Here is a 20,374-nt window from a genome sequence, read left to right on the forward strand (position 1 = left end):
AACTTGTAGACTAATAGTTGGAGTAAAATTAACATTCCAATGTAAATATCAAAGTGGGATTGTGATAAAAGAAACTATAGTACAATACTAACCAAATTTGTAATGGAATATATGGAAAGAACAAATTAGGCAAATTACTTGATCCCTAATCCCTTGCATGTCTAGCACGTTCAAACTAACCACATGCAAATGCAGATGCCAATGGAACCCTCTTGCCCATTCACATGCTCATTGGAGCTAACCCAATGACTAATCTCTCACTCCACCTGCTCTATATTTATATAAGTTCAAATTCTATCCTACTGCCTATAAAATGATGCATCTGCCTAAGATTTCAACACTCACACTGATATTGGCAAATGAAAATGGCTCGTATCACACTAGTCATATTTGGTAATCAACTAATTGCAATAAATATTTTAAGATTAGCTGAGAATTATCCGCTGCCAAGATTATTTTACAAGATTAAACGTTTATGAGACTTTTTTTTTTTTTTTGGAATTATAAGTAAACCATTGATTTCAATACTGTCTCTTTCTCTTCTTACACTCTTCAAATGCTATTGCCCATTGCCTTAGTGAGTACTCTGCCAGTTTATTTGATCGATTATTCTTTGAAGTTTCTTCAGAGATATATAAATATATATATATATATTGCTTAATTTTTGTTCTGTGTTTATCATTGCTCCTCTGCAAATTGGGGTAACTGTTTTTAGAATGGCTTTCTTTTGTGTTCTTTTGTTGATATCCGTTTGTCTCATTTTTATTTATAGCCTGACTTGCACCTATCGTTGGGGTTTTTGGATTAAAATGGAGACATTTTGCGATGTTGATACCAAATGTTAAATGTTTTGTGATAGAGCAATTTTTGTTTGCTTGGCTGAAATGGCAGTAAATACTAAATACAAAGTTGTTAACAAAGCAATGGGTTTATTGGTTTTAGTTAGTTCTAATCAGTCAGCATCGCATAAGAAGATGCTCATTGTTTTAACTGTTGTTTTACCTTTGCTCTTTTTCATGCATTGCATTTAGAGAGAAAAGTAGCAGGATTTTCTCTAGTTTGGCTGTATAGCTGATGTTTAAACTTCATGATTTATCTTTGTACTGCGAATTCAAATGTTTAGCCGTAGGCTTCCTTGATGGTTTCAGATGTGATCCTTGTTTTTTATTGCTAGATAAATGATTCCTGACACTGGTTTATCTTTTTACTCACAATAATCAAACAATTTTGTAACTTCCTGGAATTTATTGCTTTCATTGCAGGAAGTTACTGATAATTGTAATAATTGAATGATCAAGGAGACAAATCATTGGCAAATTGCAAGTGAGACATTCTAGGACATCCATCATGTCAAATGATTATGGTAAAAGTTCAAAGGAGACCAATTATGGAGCTCTTAACATGCCCCCTTTATCCAAACCTTTACAGGGAAGCAACTACTATTTGAGCCTGCCTTCATACATGTAAGTTTTATTTCTTTGCAGCAGGTTTGCTATATATAGATTAATTGGAACATATTGCATCAGTTATATATTCACAACTGCATTCCTATATTTTTTTAAACGGTTCCGCTCTCTTCCAGATTATCATTTTATACTCTCCATTTATTACTAACGCTGAATAGAACATGGAGTTGTCCTATGTTATTTATGTTGAATTGATAACATGTGTCCTTTCTTTACTGTTTTCAATTCTTGCTGTTTTATTTTTGCTAGGGTCGTTGTCCCTTGACATTACTGCCATCATTTTCCTTTTGTAGAAATGACCATAACTTGCGGGAATTTTGCAAATTTTCCTCCGGGAAAAACAAGTGAAGTGGAGAGATCAATAGCTTCGCCTGTTAAAATTATAATTGCAGATGTGCTTTTAATGAAGCAAATACACAGCATCAAGATTTCAGCATGTAAAGAGAAGCCAAAATAATTCATGATGACCGGGATGTTGCTGGGAATAATCTTCATTCGAACCAAACAGCAAATAAAATTTCAAATGATTCTATAAATGCCATCAAGAAGCACGTATCATTCTTATTATCTCTTGATGCTAAAACCGTTTATGCATCTCATAGTATGTTGCATTACCTCGAGTATCTTTTTCTTTTGGTCTTTTTTTTCATGTATCAGAATGAATTGCTTCTGTTATATCTGAACCTATCTCATGCATTTTCTCTAAAATGATCAAAGAAAGATCCACGCTGGGAACATATGGCAGGCCATGAAGAAGATGAAACTTACAAGTCTATCTTGAATAAAACTAAGGTTAATGCACATATGAAGAGGACAAGGGCAAAGAGAAAGCCCTGCAAGTTTCTGACTGGCCAAAGAGAGGAATGTTTAAAGAATGGGACTGAGAAAGAGATGTCAAAACCTGGTACAAGTGTTCTTGGGAGGTCAATTGTTTCAGCCAATCAATGTGAAGAAACTGTATTTCTAAGGGAGCTTCCTGGTTATTCTCCACGCCCTGTCTGGTTTTGTCTGCTTGCATGTCAGGAAAAGTAAGAAACATTTGAATGACTAAGCCTTCATATCTTTTCTGGCTCAGAGTTAAAAATTTTCTTCTATTCCTGTCAGGAAAGGCATGGCATTGCCTCAGATACCAAAACCCTTTATCAGTACCAAGTAAGTAAAGTCTATTTACAGGAACACGACTGAGGAATATTGCATGGCAGAACAATTCATGCTTATTTCAAACGTCTTCAATCTTGTTATTAAACGTGATTTGGAAATGTCTGCTCAAACTTTTTGTTCGGGATGCTAGGGGTAACTAAATGAAGAAGATTTACACACCTTTGTAACTGTAAATCTCGATGACTACTGATAACTCCTAAATGCTTAATTATCTCAAATATGTAGCAAGACTAGCCAAATTGTTGTGCAGTTGAAACAGAGGGTAGCTTTCATGACAGGGTTTTGATATCAAAATGATGGCTGTTAGTGATGATTAGCAATAAAATTGCAACTGTCCTGGGCTGTTAAATTATTTCATGGTTTTGTTAGCCAAAGCTTATGTTAAGTCGTCATCTTTTCCATGACACTATAGTTCCTGCATATTTATATTTGATATTAATGGGGATTGCGGATTGCATATTAATTTCTCAATGTACTATTGATTTATTTTTAATGTGGTATCACAATTCCTGCAGTTATTTCAGGAATGGAGATTTAGTAGTATCCTACGTGGTCAAGTACCTTGCAAGGAAGCTAAACCTCAAACACGAATCTGAGGTAACGTGGTATTCCGGCATGCTGATTCATATTAACAATACATTCATAGCTAGTAAGTAGTAATTGTGATTTCTTCATACTATGTTACTCAAAAGGGTAGTGATCATAACAATAATCTTGTATAAGCCTAGGTTGGAATTTTAGGATTCTGGAGAGATAGCAACTTTGATTGAAGTTCCTAAAATGATATAGTAAGGACAGTCAGAGATCTGTGGCTTATGGACTTTGTCAGTTGTTTAGGTTGGATTGAGATACTCAATTCCAGATCCGCAAACACGAACAAATGAATAAGTTATAATCGTCTTGCTTAGACAATGGTCAGTTTTAGTTGTCCTGCAGATTTTGCAGGTCTACTAGCTGGTTAGATAGACTATTGATTTGGTTGTCACGTAGGACAAAAAGGGTTAGGGGAAGAGGTGGGCACGCCTAACTTCTCTCCTTCAAAAGATAAGTTTGGAATCATGCTTTTATGCAGGTGGAAGTCAAGTGTTTTTGTCATCCATTGGTCCCAACTTTAATGCTAAACAACCTGATAGACATATGGCTAGAGGCCGCATCAGATATGGGACCAGTGTCAATTAACTGTAGTGCAGAGAACGGTGATGGCAGAAACTTTGTGATGGAAATAACATATAGAAGATCCAAGAAGCAGAGCGCTTTGCAATAAAATTTAGATTTCATGTTACCTAGTATGTAAATTGAGAAAAAGATCACAACCTTGCTACCGGAGTTAAATACCTCCGGAATTATGTTACCTAGTATACAACTGTTTCCGTCAATAATATTTGTCATTTTTTTCTTCTGTTGCTGTGAGGCCTACTGATATCAACTCAGGTCATCTTAATAAGTGCAAACTCAGTAGTCAGTCCTAATGACAAGTAGGTCGGTTATATAATGAACTGGTTTGGCGAAAATTTCATTCAGTTCATTTCGTCTATTTATATCCAGGAAATATAGTGGAGATCAGTTCATTCTCATGACTATTCATAGTTCTTTTGCCCTTCACAATCAGTTCAGTAGATGCTTGTCTTCTGGTGACAATTGTGAAAATATATGAACCATGAGAAATGATTTAATCAAGTACACAGTGAATCCAGAATTAAAACAGAAAGGAGTTAAAGGAAACATGAAGATTGCAAGTATTTAAATTATCCAAAGCTGGAGTCTCAAAGGAGCAGATTCTTGTTATTATTGTTCATCACCAGAAATGAAACTAGATTTAACAGCAATTCAAATACAAGGATGAAGGAAACTGATTAATGTCGAAAAACTGATCTTGGCCGCAAAGCTTGGTCACTCACGTAGCAGCTACACCCTGCAACTCCTTCACTTTTTTGTTATATTCTGTTATTGCTTTTTCTTTGGCCTTCCCTGTGTGAAATACATTCAGAATTTTTTAGATTAAGATAAGCTTTAGGATACAATACACATCATTTTCCATTTTTTCCATTTCTATACCTTCAACTGCTTTCCATGCATCCCATTTAGCCCTTTCTGTGGGGTTGAAAATTCCTGGACGATCTGCAAGATGTATAATAATGATATAACAATATCTATCAATTTGACAAGGCAAAACTCGAAATCAGTAACCATAAGCCTGGGATGATATTTACATACTGGTATTAACATTGCCCACTGTTGCTTGCTTGTAAAGCCCATACAAAATCAGTTTATCTGCATCTTTTGTTGTTGGAGGTAAGGCCTTGGCCTTATCAGCATACTCTTGGAACTCCTCCTATAAAAGTCGGCACTGACAGCAATGAGAAAGAGAACCGAAGCAAAAAGGAAATGAAACATAAACCCTGATGGGGAGAGAAGGAAAAGAAAACACTACCAATAAGGCCATTTTTTGCTTTTGAGTTTGGACTGTTGCCTGGAAACTTTCTCAATCAAACATGAACTTAGTATAAATGGCAAAATGGGCCCCGGTGGATGGGATTAACAAGGAAAATCTGTCTTGTATTGTATTAATGATCACGCAACAGAATAGAGTGTTTGAAATGTAGATGATTACAATGAAGAAATGACCTTCCTTTTAGATGTTGCCGCGTGGAACCCGAAATTTATGGACCACATGTGGATTGATTGAGTCTACTTCCTTGTTTTCCTTGCCTCTTATTAGTAGAAACAACTTGTCATGAATAAATGTCGTGGTCCCAATAAGTATTTGGATAAAAATCAATTTTGAAGGATAAGAAGCCAAGAATAACATTAGAAATGGTGAAATTCAGAAATCAAAAATCTGAGAAAGTTGGGAATTCCTAGATTTTCATTTGATGAATAGACCAACACTACAAAGGGGCAAACCGAACAAAAGTATGGCAGGGTGGACAACAAAATCCAATCCAAATACTGTCTGATGGAGGACCTTATTCTGGCAATAAGTGGCGTCACAGTTTCTGGTCATGAAACTGCTGCTCCCATCCGGGGGCTCATCCTCACCCACTTGCTTTCTGTCGTCACCTTCCATTTTTAATTTTCTTCCACAAAATCCCCACGTGGGAACCCACCTGCATTCAAACGCTTGTCCTTTCAGTACCACTACTCCTACTCTAAATTATTCAAGTATTTCTCAAATTTTCGTTTCCAAATTTCACAATGTCTCCCAAATTTCTAAATTACATTAAAATGTCTCCCACAGAGACAACGTATTATGGAAATTACAGATAATCATTCAAATCATAGGGGTTTTAAATAGTGATTAAACAAATCCTTAATTCTCTTCTTTTTTTTTTTTTTTAAGCCACGAAGCAACCAAGAAAGTAAAATGCCTTTGTGATGAAAAACATAAAAAAAACACACACACACGCGACTCAAGGCCCAAATAGATTCTCCCTTGCTTGACCAAAATTTACTCCAAGACTCTAAGATTACTTACAATCCTTTAATAATAAGAGTGGCCCATGATTCCTAAGACAAGTCAATATTGATGGGTCTGTTACGTTTAATTTTGTTGACATAATAATTTTCTCAGAATAAGATAGGTCGCTTTTTTTTTTTTTTTTGTTCAATGGGCTTGCAAAATTTTGTTAGTTTCATAAGCTTGATAAATCCATTATTGAGATTAAAAAAAAAAAAAAGCTTACGGGAAAGAATTTTTAAATACTGTTAATTAATAATAATAAGAATTAAATTTTAATACATTGATAGTGTAATTTTATCTTCATAACTAGAATTAAAAATTACCACGTATTTTTTAATATATTATAAGAAATATATGTTGTTTTTTAATTTTATTTGTATAGTCTAAAATTTTATAATAAATTAAATAATTTAATTTATTAAGTAATACTAAATTTTAGATCTTCAATGGCCACATATTTGTTAATAAAATTATGAGTTTTTAATTTTAATAATCAAATTCAATTCTTAATAATTTTGCTTTAAAAAAATTTACATTTGAAGAAAGGTACGAGTATCCAATCCTCTTATCTTAATAAGATAAGGTTAGATAGAATATCAAAAGTGTACCCAAAAAAAACTAAACAAATACATAGTAAAAACGAGTAAAGTTGAATTTGTAAATTTTTTGTGGTTTATAAGAATCACATTTAATTACAAATGTAGGAATAGTAACCCATCTACTATACATTATGCTTAAGGACAAATTTGCCACTGTTAGGATGTTTTTGCCACTTACCTTATATGCTTTTTGAACACATTCGATGAAGTCCAAGGATCTACAGGTAAATTCAAGTTATAGTATAAGAATTTATACCAAAATGTCTTATATAGTTAATATAATATATATATGAATTGAAAATTTATTTCAATTGATTTATTAAATCATTTTTAAGATGTGATATTTAATAAATTTAAAACTTTATTTATAAATTTTGATCCTTTTATTTTTTAAATATAAGTAAAAAAAAATACATATCATTATCTTGATTTCATTTGTAAAATTAAAAAAATTCACTATCAATAAATGATAATTTTTTATACATATATTTATAAATATAGTTATTATTTTATTATAAAAATAAATACAATAATTTCACACGAACATAACTTCTTCTTTTAGTCGTGTTTTTATTATTCTCTCTGTCTCAATTTTTTTGTTTATCTTTTTTTTTTTTTTGAAGTTATAAAATTATGTTTTTTTTAATATCTAAAACTCTTACTTTTTGTATTTTAAAGTTATTTTTTATAACATCAAACTCAATCAAATATTTTATAAATAAATAATATAAATATAATATATTTATACTCCAATATTAAATGTATATGCCATTTATTTGAATAGAATTGAAGATTCAAGTTTAATATTTAACATTGTATATTTATTTGTATAAAATATAAATCAATAATAAATAATACATTTTATTTAAATAAAGAATAATAATTTATTATTTATCTCTTTAAAGATTAAATAAATGAGCGAAAAGCTACTAAGGCAAAGGCAACCAAGGACAATGATGAGGAAGAGGAGAGGGGCGGAGGGGTGCGTCCGTATAGGTAATAATGTACCATCACTCAGGGACTGATTGAGGCGCAAAAATATCAGCGTTGGATTGCGTGTCGCTATTTTTATTTTTACAAAGACAAACATTTTAGTATTGTAGTATTATGGCGTGATGGAGCTGTGGGACCCATCCCTTACCCTGGTCCTACCACCAGCAGAAAAAAAAAAATCATTTTAAGGCTTTGATTCGGGAATCTGGGTAGCCTCGGACCCGAACCTCTAGATCTCCCGAGGCTCTCTGACACGCGTCTGTCTTTGATTTGATCAGAACAGTTGCTCTTAAGATTTCATTGTTGGGTATTGATTTTAAATTGCATGTAACTTCCCAGTCTCAGCCAAAACGAAGATTCGTAGTCGGAATTGGGGCAGCCCTCAGCCCTCATTCCACGCCACCCCTCTTTACCTTTTCTTCTTCATTGTCAAATACGCACCATCTTGAAAATTACTTCATTAATTAATTATGTTCTTTTTTGTTTGATATTTTATTATTTCAAAATAAAATAATAATAAAAAATATGGGGTTATAACTTTTGTTTGGACCAATAGGTGATAGCTAATTTACAACATCGAAATTTCAGTTTAAATGTGTTGACGTTATTTATTGTTAAAAAAATTAGTGATTGCAAAATCATTTTCATCCTTTACCTAATAGCTCTATTAATGTCAATCTTTTCAGGCCATCCTCTATTGAATGTTTGGAAAAAATAAATATTCTTTGACAAGTACAAACTAACGGTTCATGACTTTGTTTTTAATAGTTTCCGTGAAGAAGAATTCCAATTTCATTTTATATACTTCTTATTTGTTAGTTTATATTTTGGTCAAAATTATTATTATTTATTTTATTTATTAAATTCGGTCCAAAAAGAGAATAAAATTTCTATAAAATTTGAGAATACCCTAATTATATTATGAAAAACTAATGACCTACTAATTATTATTAAAGAATGTGTCAATTTCTAAGCTTCAAAAGTTAAACCAAGTCTTTGGCTTCTTAGTTTAATGGTCAAGGAGGTGTTAAGGAGGACATGATATTTTCACCGACTTAAACCTTCTCCTTATCCTTGTAAGTTATGCCCTCTTACAAATAAATAAATAAACGCTTATAAATTACTACATTCTGACAAACCTATATTCATTGCATTATCCTAAGTCTAACATTAACCAACACAATCATGTCATAAAACCATAAAAGAGGATCGAGACATACCATTCAAACACCAAGTCTCATTTAAATACTCATTGTTTCTTATAATTTTTTTTTTCAGAATTCTTACAATTTGATGTTAGTTCTATTCATTAAAGAAAAAAAAAAAACCAATATCTTATATTTAATGTCAAACATTTTAAGATAGTTGGCAGAAATGTTCATAAGAAGACATTTTAGTAATTAAAACTTGAAATTTTAACTCAAAAATCTCAAATTTGAATTTGGAAATAAAATGATGCAATTGAAATAATAAAGAAAATATTTTCTTTTATTTTTATTTAATAAAAAAGGGGTTCGATAAAAAAAAAAGTGGAGTTTGTAAAAATGGGAGGAAGATAATTACTAAACTTTTTTTCTGTTGTACAATGAAATCACAAAATTAAATACAAAATTCACTTAAATAGTAATTACAAAAAAACAAATTTTTTTTTTCAAATGGTTATCGAAGTTGTAATAATTATATGAAAAATGGAGTTTTGACCCCATGGATTTAAGATACGAATTCATGAGATCAAAACTCGACTATACGGGTATACGTAAAAATTAGGCATTGCTAAATCCTTAATTTACCAATTTTTTTTTTTTTATATGAGACTCGTATTATTGTGATGTTTTTTATAAAAATCAATTTTGATTTTTTATTATATATAAATAATAAATAAATAAATGGGTGAAAATGACATTCGAAATATTCCTTTACAAATAGTAATAATCATTCAAAAATAATCAACATCAAACTCTATTATATACTATATTGTAATAGTAATTCATAATATAGAGATCTCCATCAACCAAAAACAAACGTGAATGTTGTAAAGTTGTTTAAGATATCTTGGATTGTGGGACCCTTCATCATTGATGGTAATTTCCATCATTGTTCAAGTGCCACGTGGTGAATAATGGATCTGAGCAAAATACACAGAAAGCAATCCCATCCCCCACTGAATCCAAAAAAAAAAAAAAAACAGTTGGATATATATTTAGAGAATATATGGAACTAAAATATTTAGACACAAAGGGGTCCGAGCTTGACTGTCAAATCTACGTATTCTCTCTTTCTCTCTAAAAACTCTCTCTTATAATTCAGAAAACTTTGTTTTTTCGGTTCCTGAGATTCGATTTAACGGCGATCTTTCCCTCTGTTCCTCGGGAATCCCTCTCGTCTTCCTTCTTTGAATCTGTGTCTCCTTCCCAGAATATAATGCTCCAGATTTTCAAGGTATGTATATAAAGAAACATTATGTAATAATATATATTTATTATTTATGTCTATCTAGAGGAAAGAATAAAACAAACATGTAAGAATATCTCTTTGTCTGTCTTTGTTTCCATCTTGTGTAATTAAATTAACGAGTTTTTTTTTTTCAGCTGATGGGTTTTCCTTTCGTACAAGACTTCGATCTTATCAGCTTCTTGTTTTTCTTTTAACGCTGTCTTGTTTTTTTTTTTTCAATCTGAGAATTTTGGAGAGTTTATGAAAGTTGTGTTAGAAAAGATCTTCTTTTCTCAACTGGGTTATGCGTGTTTATTCTTTTCTAACTTAAAGTTTTTTTTTTTTGAATTCCCAATTCAAAGTTCTTGCTTTCTTTTCTTAATTTAATTTAATTTTATAAATAAAAGCTATGTTTTTGTTTTTTATTGATATTTCTAATTTTCATTTTTGTTGTAAACAGATTAATAATGTTGTCTAGCTGCAGCAGGATAGTACTCTCTCATGAGACTAATCTTCTCTGCATCATTGACTAGTCTTTTTTTTTTTTTTCTTTTTTGGTCTTTGAGATTCTTCTTTGAAACTCTGTGCTTTAGGTGGGTATTTTCTGAGTACATTAAAAAAGGGTTCCCTTTTATGGAAATGGGATATGCTTTTTCACATCTCATCATAAATAATAGTAGTAGCAACAATAATATTAAGTACTGATATTAATTTCATGTTTGTTAACTGTTCCTTCTGTGAAAAGTAGAGCCCATGGAGGTCATGATTTCTACTGCAGGCCTTTGTCTCTTATGCCCGAAATGCCTTGAACAATTCCAACGCCTTCTTCATGTTTTGTCTGGGATTTTGCTTTATATGTTAAGAGTTCAGCTATGATTATGGTTATTTATTAAAAAATTAATAAATCAGTAGTGTATTTAACAACTTTTGTCTCATATTTTGTTCCCTCGCATATTCTTCTTTTCTTTTTGTATTTTTTGGTTCAGGACAGGTTTTGATTTGATAGAACTCCAACAAAGAAAGTAGGCGAAAAAATGGAGGATGACACATTTTCAGGGCTTGGCAATGGTACTCATATAGATAGCAAGGTCGTGCAGACATTTCAGAAGAGCTTCGTTCAGGTTCAGAATATCTTGGACCAGAATAGGCTGCTCATCAATGAGATAAACCAGAATCATGAGTCCAAGATCCCTGACAACTTGAGCAGAAATGTTGGTCTAATTAGGGAGCTCAACAACAATATAAGAAGAGTGGTCGACGTCTATGCCGATCTTTCAAGTTCCTTCACCAAATCCATGGATGCCTCGTCTGAGGGGGATTCAAGCGGTGCTATGAGATTAGATGGTAAAGCTGGTCACAAAAGAAACAGGCCTGCTTGATTTATTTAGAGAGAAAATTTGGGGTTTACTTTTTTTATTTAGTAATTCTTTTGCATGGTGGCAAATGAAGAACCTTCACAGCTTTGTTGATGAGGTAGTAGAAAATAGTTAGTTTCTGTAACTCCGCTTGTATCAGTGATGAACCGTCTTTACTTTCCAAACTTACTGCCCACATTTGTTAGAAAAAATAATCAGTCTAAAATTTCTTCTATTGCATTTAACTCTGTGTAACCCTGGATCTAATTGAAATGAAGCGTGTGGTGGTGTTCATTTCTGGTTTTGCTGTTTTCTTGGTCATGGGTAATAAAGGTTACTGCTTTTAAAATTAGACCTTCTCTTTGTCTTTTTCACTTTTCAATGTTATAAATGTCAATTTTTAGTTGTTTTTACAAGGAACTGATAATTTTCTGTCATGCAATTAGGACTTGTTAAATTTCTACTGATAAAGGAAAAAAAAGGCCTAAGAGCTTTTAGTTTATTCAAACTTTTTTCTGTTTGTCAAAAAGGCTGATATCTATAATGGGTCTTTACCAATAATTTCTCTCAGATTCTTTACCATGAAGTTTCCTTATCTACTTTTGGATGGAAACTCTCCATTATACCCTTTATTCCCTTTCCAGCCTCAATCAAAAGCATAATATTTCTTCTAGGACTAGACCTTAGCTGAGAAGCAAAACTGAAGAGATCTGAAGATACTGTTTTCAGTCCTCTCCCCTTCTTCCCTTAGCCGAGAAATCACTGCTCACATTGCTTTTTTTTAATATGCCTGTGGAAAAACTGAAAGCAGGTGCGTACATATCTGTGAAGATGCTCTGAAAAAAGATTGAAGGAAAAGCAGCTTTAGATAATCTTTTTGGTTCCCAATCACACACCACCACAGGAACAGAATCCCGGATAAGAGATGATGAGCTTTTGACTATTTTTTTCTAATTGTTGCAAAAATGGCAATCTCTTGGATGGTATTGGGTAAGGGAAATTAAAGTATTCTATAGAGGGGTAGTTTAAAACAAGGCACCAGAGTAGATAGAGGCAGACAGATATGTGTAAACAGTGACTCGCAACAACATGACAAGGGGCCCAAGGTTCTTGTTTTGGGATGAAACTGAACTTCTCCATGCTTATCCCTTCTCCTCTACTTGGGTTCTTTTTCTGTTTTACTTTTCTTCCCCCATTTTTTTTCTTTTTCCCTTTTATTCTCTTCATGTAATAAATGGCTTTTATGACTTCCTTCAAGTTCATGATTCCCCACAAGCAGCTCCTCTTTCTCTGATTGAGCAGGTGTCTTTGTTGATGGACCCACATTACATGGCAGCCTAATTTCCTGATCTCTGGAGAGAAAAAAAAGGTCCACACGATTGGTCGCTGGAAATGGCTTGTTTCTTTCTGGTTTAGATTTTTCAAATTGGTGGTGAGGGAATTACTTCATCTACCATTTGGTCCATTCTCCAAACACACGCATTCATGTCACTTTGATCTATTATTATTGTTTCTCCTATTATCTTCTATTATTATTATTATTATTATTTTGTGTAAAAAAGTGAAAAATCTGGATCCAAATTCACAACAAATGTACGATCACCAACATAAAAAAAAAAAAAATCTATCCTAAAGAGCATACGTTTGATTATGAAAATTAATTATGGCAAACATATATTTGATTATGAAAATTAATTATGGCAAACATATATTGGTAAAACATCTTTCTCAATGGTGACATAAAAGTACAATATCAAGTAAGATTGTTATTATCGTCAATAATAAGAGACATTTGTGGAGGGTTCACTGTTGAAAATGAAAAGCAAATAATTTTTGCATATAATCTAAAAATGCCACCCCTCATAGATTCTTCTTCTTTTTTTTTTTTTTTTTCTGTTTCTTATTGATAATTAAGTTAGAAAAGAGGACATTTTGAAGAACTAATTCTTTTGTAGAAGTAAAATTTGACTACCAAAGAATCTTATGATTAATGTAATTGGTTTGTACATATATCTTTAAGAAGTAGCATTAAATAGGTATAAAATTTAAAATTTTATAGCAATAAATTTTATAGCAATAATTAGATTTAATAATTTATATATTTATAGTGTAAAATACTAATAATTTGATTATTTGTATCGTATAAAATATTAAAAATTTTAATATTTATATTATATTTTATATAAAAATTATATGTCATAATTCATGTCGATATGAAATATATAAAATATATATTTTTTGTTTTTATTAAAATTTTAATCCATTTTAAATTCATGTATTTTTTATATTAAATTATTATATCATATTTTAAATTATTAGATCTACTTTAATCTCATAAACTATTCCCAATTTACGTATCTTTTATAAAACAAAAAAAAAAAAAACCACTAAATTAGGTAAAAAGATGCAACCACCACATTTGCTCTTTTTCATGTGTTATATTATCTACTTTAGTCACCTTAGGTAAATATAATAAAGCAATAAATGTATTTTTTATTCGAATAAAGAAAATTCAAACTAAGCTTTCTAAATTAAGAAACTATAGATATCTATCACTAAATCGAATATAGTCTGAATACTATCTTAAAACATTAACAAATGTTCAAACATTTTTCTGATAGACATCACATATGACAATGGACATAAGTTCTTGAATATGACATCGTGGCATAAGTTAAAGATTTACTATCTTTTAATTAAAATTTAAAATTTAATACATAAAAAATATATATACTATTAAATAGTAAGACATATAATAAATTAAATCTTTATCACATCGAATCAATATCCTATCTAACGCTTGCCGGCCGCCAAAGCCAGTAGAAGAAATCCCTTTGAATTCCACTGTATCAAACAAATAAGGTAGTATTACAAAATGACGTCAAAATACATTCTTAAAAAAATCACTAAGATAATATTAAGCTTCGACAAAACTTTAATTGACATGTGTCAATTTGAAATTTGCCTTCCAATTTGATGAAATTTACCAAATATTTATTGGCTGAAAAAAGTAATTTTCATTTTTTTCATTTTTAAATAAATATTTTCTAACGTAGTGATAGATTTGTTTAAGGATCAAAGTATCCGTTTAAATTTTAAGAAAATTTTCATAAAAAAAAAATAAAAATCATTAAATAAGTCTAGACATAATTTTTAAATTCGTTTAAATTTTAATTCAGATCTTGAATAAAAAATTTAGAGTTTAAGTTCGGCTCAACTCACCCCAAATATATATATATTTTTTATATATAATATATATATGAATTAAAAATAATTATATTAAATTTAATTTGATCACATTTTTAAAAATTTTTATTATATAAATTAAATTTAATAAATAAATTTAAATTTTTATTTTTTTAATTTGAATCGAGTTTAAAAAAATTTAAAAAGTTACACTGAATCAAATTTAAACAAATATATAAATTATTAATATTAAATAGATCCGATTTGAACTCGATTTGGCCCATAAACATCGTCACATAATAGGTATAATTCTAGTAATACTAATAATTTGGCATTGTTTATGGTAATTAGTCAAAGTGCTAAAAATTAAATAATCATGGTTAGGGTCTAGAACTAGAACCAAAGCCAAGAAAAAGTAAACATGCTATAACATTACACATGCGAGACTTGGAATCTACTTTTTCCCTTTATTTGTCCTTTACATTTCCAGCAAATAGGATGGAAAAGGCAGCCGAGTTTCCCACTCTTGTCCTAGAAACAAACAAGGATCTTGAAAGGGGTTTTATCAACATCATTAGTTGGACTTCACTTACCAACGTTTCCCTTTTGAAAAAGATTAATTATGGCCTAATTACATTTATTTATAATTGCTATTACCATGCGATAACTGGTAACATTAATAAATAGGGTTTTCTGCAAATGCCCATATTTAGTCTTCTGAAAAGATGCAGAAATTAGGGTCTTTTTTGAACATTTCTTTTGAAGGAACCTTTTGGTAGGTGACCCAAAAAGCAGCTGCTTTTATATCACACTTGCAACTTTGATTGGGCAATCTTAAAGAAAATGGATGTAACTGCTGGCGAAATGCATATGATTTGTTCTTCATGGTGTTTGTTGTACAAAGTTGGATTATGGATTCAACTCATCCAGGATAAGGATTCCATTTAAAAAGAGAGTTGAACAGAACCAAATTAGTGAATGGAATATGAGAACTTCAGCTTTGGAATGGATTCCAGTACTACTGAACTAACAGCCTACGAGTAAATAAGTGCATTTGACTTATTAATCACCATAGCTGAAAAGTTTTTAAGCAAGTGGTAAAAATCTCAATTAAGAAAAAAACCTAATTAAAACAATTCAATTGGGTGGACGATGCCATTGGATGTTGACAGATCAAAAATGAAAAAAAACGAGAATGAAGATAATAGGAAAGAAGTGAGAAATAAAAGAAATGTAAAAAAGAAATAAATTTTATGAAATTGTCACATGACAAGTTATGGCTATGAACTACACAATGAATGGTATTTAAAAAATAAAGATTTTAATTAATTATAATGTAGGAAAAATCTCAAACTTTGAGTGGGTAACTCTAACGAAAGACTTTCTTTTTTCTTCATGATTTTGTATTTGAAAAGGATAGGATTGGGATTACGAAGAGATTGATATTGCTAATTTTTTTTACCATGAAGAGAGATTGGGATTATGTTTCATTAAATACAGGAGTAAAATGCACCAATTATTCATAATTTTTAAGCAATACTTCATTTTCATCTATTAAAATTCATTTTGTCATTTACAATCTTCTAAAAATATTGTAAATTTATTCATTCAGTCAATTATTAATAAAAATTAAATGAAATACATCAATATTATGTGGACCGCATGACATGAATTTCAATAAAAACTAAAACAAATTTACCTTTTTTTTTTAACCATGTGAACGTTCATATTGTGGATGTGACGTTTATAATCCATTCCGTCATATTTTAATGCAATGCACAGAAATTGATTAATTGGAAATTTTTTTAAAAAATTAAATTTAAAAAATAGTAAACAAAAATAAAATATTGCATAAAATTCTTGAATGTGTAGGCGTGGCCAATAGCCAGGCAATAGCGTGAGTGGCTAGTGGCTACCATGAACTGCGAGCGAAGGTGTAGGCCCATTAATGGGTGAATGGACCATATTCTGGGGCTTGGTCACCAAGGACGATCATCTAACTTTGCTGAAATATTCGTCCAAAGCCCATCCACCGTTCCGCTGCTCATTGACTCATTTAGGGAGAATTGAATTCCAATGTATCAGAGGCGGTAAATATATCAAAAGAAAACATACAGTTTCTTACAGAGAAATGCAGTGGTTGAGGGAAAGTGAAGGGATGAATGGATGTATTCCTAATGATTTGATAGAGAGATATCACTGATTTATGGTTTGTGATTCTATGCCTAAAAACTAGGATAAATGAAATAAAATCAACAATTAATGAAACTTTAATGAAAATTTTTGACATTATGGAATTAGTATTTTTTTTTTAGTTAATATCATAAATGAGTCTTAAATTATAATAAAATATTTAACATGATATCTAAATTTAAAAAATTTTTAATGTGATATTTGAATTATAAATCTATTAATTAATATGATACTTATCCTTAATTTAATTTATTGTAAATGATAACATATGACGAGTAAATAATCTTTCATATATTATATTTTTTGATAGATTTAAAATTCAAATTCCATGTTAAAAATTTTAAACCAAATGTTATATTAATGTTTTACTACATAATTTAAGAATTATTCATTATAATAATTTTATTTATTTATTTATTTTTTGAAAACTTTCTTTGTATATTCTGGTTGGAATTGATGGGCTGCTAGGTTTTTAAAAGGATGGATTGAATTCTGGCATATCAGGCCTAAATTGTACCCTACTATGGGCCCTTTTCTTATCTTTTCCGATCTTTTAGCCCAAAACCCAACGCTAAAAGGAAGCCACTTGCACTCATACATTTTCCCTAGAAACCCTAGAATAAGGAATCAATACATATTTGTTAGACGCTTGGGTTTGCAGAGCCGTCATCAGATCTCATATCTCTGCCTATTTCCTTCCTTCCCCTCCACTCAAACATAAAAAAACATGGCAGCTACTCAAATCAGCAAAAAGCGAAAGGTATTGTCTACCATCTTTCTTTCTCATTTCTTCCATTTGTTTCGTCATTACTCCAACTGGGTTGTTGTTTCTTCGCGATTACTTTCAGTTCGTCGCTGACGGAGTCTTCTTCGCGGAACTCAACGAGGTCTTGACCAGGGAGCTCGCTGAGGATGGATACTCTGGAGTCGAAGTCAGAGTTACTCCCATGCGCACCGAGATTATCATCAGAGCTACCCGCACCCAAAACGTTCTCGGTATTTTCATAAAAACCTTGTTTACTGGACTGGGGTTACTTCTTTCTAATTCTCGGTTTTAGTTTGTGTTAATTGGGGATTATAGGTGAGAAAGGGAGGAGGATTAGGGAGCTGACCTCAGTGGTTCAGAAGCGATTCAAGTTCCCAGAAAACAGCGTCGAGCTTTACGCTGAGAAGGTCAACAACAGAGGCCTTTGCGCTATTGCTCAGGCCGAGTCTCTTCGCTACAAGCTCCTTGGAGGTCTTGCCGTCAGGAGGTACGTACTCAAAATTGATTTTTTTTTACACATTCAAAACCTGTTAATACTAAATTTATTGTTCAATGTCAACGTGGAGCTTTTATGTGTAATATATGAATTGAATCTAAATAATTCGGTTTTGTTATCAGTTTTTTATATAACGTCATCTACAAAGCAGATTGGTACTTCACTACCAATTTTTGTGTCGGAAGGTGACAAAAGTAATTAGATAATATATTTCCTCTGCTCCATTATCCTGCTGAAATGCATTTAGTTTTTATGCAGTAACCTTGGGGGAGGGAACAATGTAAAAAATTTCTTATTGCCATGTGTAATTAATTTTTTATGCCTATGTAATGTATTTTTTGACGTTGAATGACCTCGGAGTGCATATGTTTTTCCAAAATGAATGTTTGAATTCATTCATTGTTTGATTTAGGCAGCTGTTTCTTTAAAATTTTGACCATATTTTAGTGAACTATAAAGCAAATAGTTTATTACTATATCGATTTTGTGTCGGAAGATGACAAGATTCATTCAATCCTCTATTCTGTCATCCTGTTCGAAATTCACTGGTTTTCCTATAGTAACATCTGGGAGGATTTATTTCCATAGTTTTCAATTTCATTGTTCATTTTTTTTGCAACTATTTGATCTCTCTGTGTATGTGTTCTTGAAGAATCAAGGGGTAACCCTTAGCCATCATATTGAAAGTTAAATATAACTGCATTGATAAATCGGTGAAAGAGATTTTGGAAGTCAGACTTGGTTGATACGTTAAATAAGACTTTGACCAAGTTGCTTGAGTGTGGCCTCATTGTTACCTAAATGAGTGATATAAGAGTTATTTCCACTTGTCCCTCATGTCCTCTCCACAAGCAAACGCTAGTGCCAGACAAACAGAAAAGGCCATTATTATGTACGGTTCAGACACCCCATGAGCATAAAAATTTTGTTCTTTTTTATAATTAGTGTTCAAACACACCATTAAATAAGTGATATAAGAGTGATTTCCACTTGTCCCTCATGTCCTTTCCACAAGCAAGCGCTAGTGCCAGACAAACAGAAAAGGCCATTATTATGTATGGTTCAAACACACCATGAGTATAAGAATTTTGTTCTCCTTTTCTATAATTAGTGTTCAAACACACCGTTATTATGTATGGTTCAAACGTACCGTTAATTTATATGTTCAAGCCTGATACAAATCATGAACTTATGTATTGTCCTCACTCCTTGTTACCCCCCAACTCAGGCTCAGGCACGTGCCCATGCCCAACCAAACACTTGAAAATTTTCCTAATTTTAGCATGTAATTAAAGTCAAACAATTCTCATGAGAAAATATCTTCATTAGATTCTAATTTGAATTTGTGAACTTGTTGATGTTATAAATGGTATAGATTGTTGATTTTTCTTTTTTGCATTCAAGCTGATGGTTAGGATGTTTCTTACAGGGCCTGCTATGGTGTGCTGAGATTCATCATGGAGAGTGGTGCCAAGGGATGTGAGGTTTGTATATTAAGTTGATTTGGGAGTTCATATGATTTCTTTTCAACTTATAATTTGTACTTTCTTGTGCAATAGGTTATTGTTAGTTCAAAGCTAAGGTAACAGTGTGCTAAATCTATGAAATTCAACAATGGATATATGATTTCTTTTAAACTTATAATTTGTACTTCCTTGTGCAATAGGTCATTGTTAGTGGAAAGCTAAGGGCACAGCGTGCTAAATCTATGAAATTCAAGGATGGATATATGATATCTTCCGGCCATCCAGTCAATGAATATATTGACTCTGCTGTCAGACACGTTCTTTTGAGACAGGTTTGCTATCCATTTTATTCAATCTACCATGTCCCTTTTGATTGTCATTTCTGACAAATTTATTGGATGTTAAACACAGGGGGTACTTGGTATTAAGGTCAAGATTATGCTTGATTGGGATCCCAAGGGTAAGCAGGGCCCTACAACTCCATTACCTGATCTTGTCACAATCCACCCTCCCAAAGAGGATGAAGGTACCAAGATTGTTGCTGCTGAGCCAACTGATATTGAGATGCCGTTGGTGGCTTAAAGTTCGACCATTACTTTACTGATAGTCATCTAGTTGGCCCCGAAGACCTCTGCTTTAGTTCTTTTTTTTTTTTTTATGTTTCTTAAAATTTGTTATACTAAAGTTATTAGTTATTTTTTTGAATGAATTTTTATTTTTAAAACTTATAATATTTTCTTCTAGTGATTTGGTGTAATATTTTTCTATGTTGTGGAGCTACTTATATCTTCAAAGAATGT

The 20,374-nt window shown here is 31.5% G+C and overlaps 3 protein-coding genes and 1 pseudogene across 6 annotated transcripts; 3 read left to right on the forward strand and 1 right to left on the reverse strand.

The window, feature by feature from the left end:
- Window positions 1-1,341: 1,341 nt before the first annotated feature.
- On the forward strand, window positions 1,342-4,021 carry LOC149515428 (E3 ubiquitin protein ligase DRIP2-like). The gene is made up of 2 exons (XM_089742067.1): window positions 1,342-3,224; window positions 3,700-4,021. The coding sequence occupies exons 1-2, from the start codon at window positions 3,006-3,008 to the stop codon at window positions 3,889-3,891; spliced, it is 411 nt and encodes a 136-aa protein (XP_089598193.1). The 5' UTR covers window positions 1,342-3,005; the 3' UTR covers window positions 3,892-4,021.
- Window positions 4,022-4,372: 351 nt separating this feature from the next.
- Window positions 4,373-5,207, reverse strand: LOC111303063 (acyl-CoA-binding domain-containing protein 3-like). Its single transcript, XM_022899069.2, has 4 exons — window positions 5,059-5,207; window positions 4,842-4,959; window positions 4,683-4,745; window positions 4,373-4,595 (listed from the first exon to the last, which is right to left on the reverse strand). The coding sequence occupies exons 1-4, from the start codon at window positions 5,068-5,070 to the stop codon at window positions 4,522-4,524; spliced, it is 267 nt and encodes an 88-aa protein (XP_022754804.2). The 5' UTR covers window positions 5,071-5,207; the 3' UTR covers window positions 4,373-4,521.
- A 4,688-nt stretch (window positions 5,208-9,895) lies between these two features.
- Window positions 9,896-11,819, forward strand: LOC111303061 (protein ELF4-LIKE 3 pseudogene; annotated as a pseudogene). 3 transcript variants are annotated; one of them, XR_016326615.1, is made up of 2 exons: window positions 9,896-10,118; window positions 10,268-11,819. The product of XR_016326615.1 is annotated as a protein ELF4-LIKE 3 pseudogene, transcript variant X2 (transcript). The 3 variants fall into 3 exon arrangements; XR_016326616.1 differs by having other exon boundaries at window positions 11,104-11,819; XR_016326614.1 differs by having other exon boundaries at window positions 9,898-10,118; window positions 11,099-11,819.
- A 5,626-nt stretch (window positions 11,820-17,445) lies between these two features.
- On the forward strand, window positions 17,446-20,331 carry LOC111303064 (small ribosomal subunit protein uS3x-like). The gene is made up of 6 exons (XM_022899070.2): window positions 17,446-17,606; window positions 17,695-17,842; window positions 17,928-18,099; window positions 19,538-19,592; window positions 19,775-19,906; window positions 19,986-20,331. Exons 1-6 carry the CDS (start codon window positions 17,574-17,576, stop codon window positions 20,154-20,156), a joined length of 711 nt encoding a protein of 236 aa, XP_022754805.1. The 5' UTR covers window positions 17,446-17,573; the 3' UTR covers window positions 20,157-20,331.
- Window positions 20,332-20,374: the final 43 nt, after the last annotated feature.

Source organism: Durio zibethinus, chromosome 13 (assembly GCF_047325235.1).
Source record: "Durio zibethinus cultivar Kanyao isolate XHJ-2024 chromosome 13, ASM4732523v1, whole genome shotgun sequence".
Lineage (NCBI taxonomy): Eukaryota > Viridiplantae > Streptophyta > Magnoliopsida > Malvales > Malvaceae > Durio > Durio zibethinus.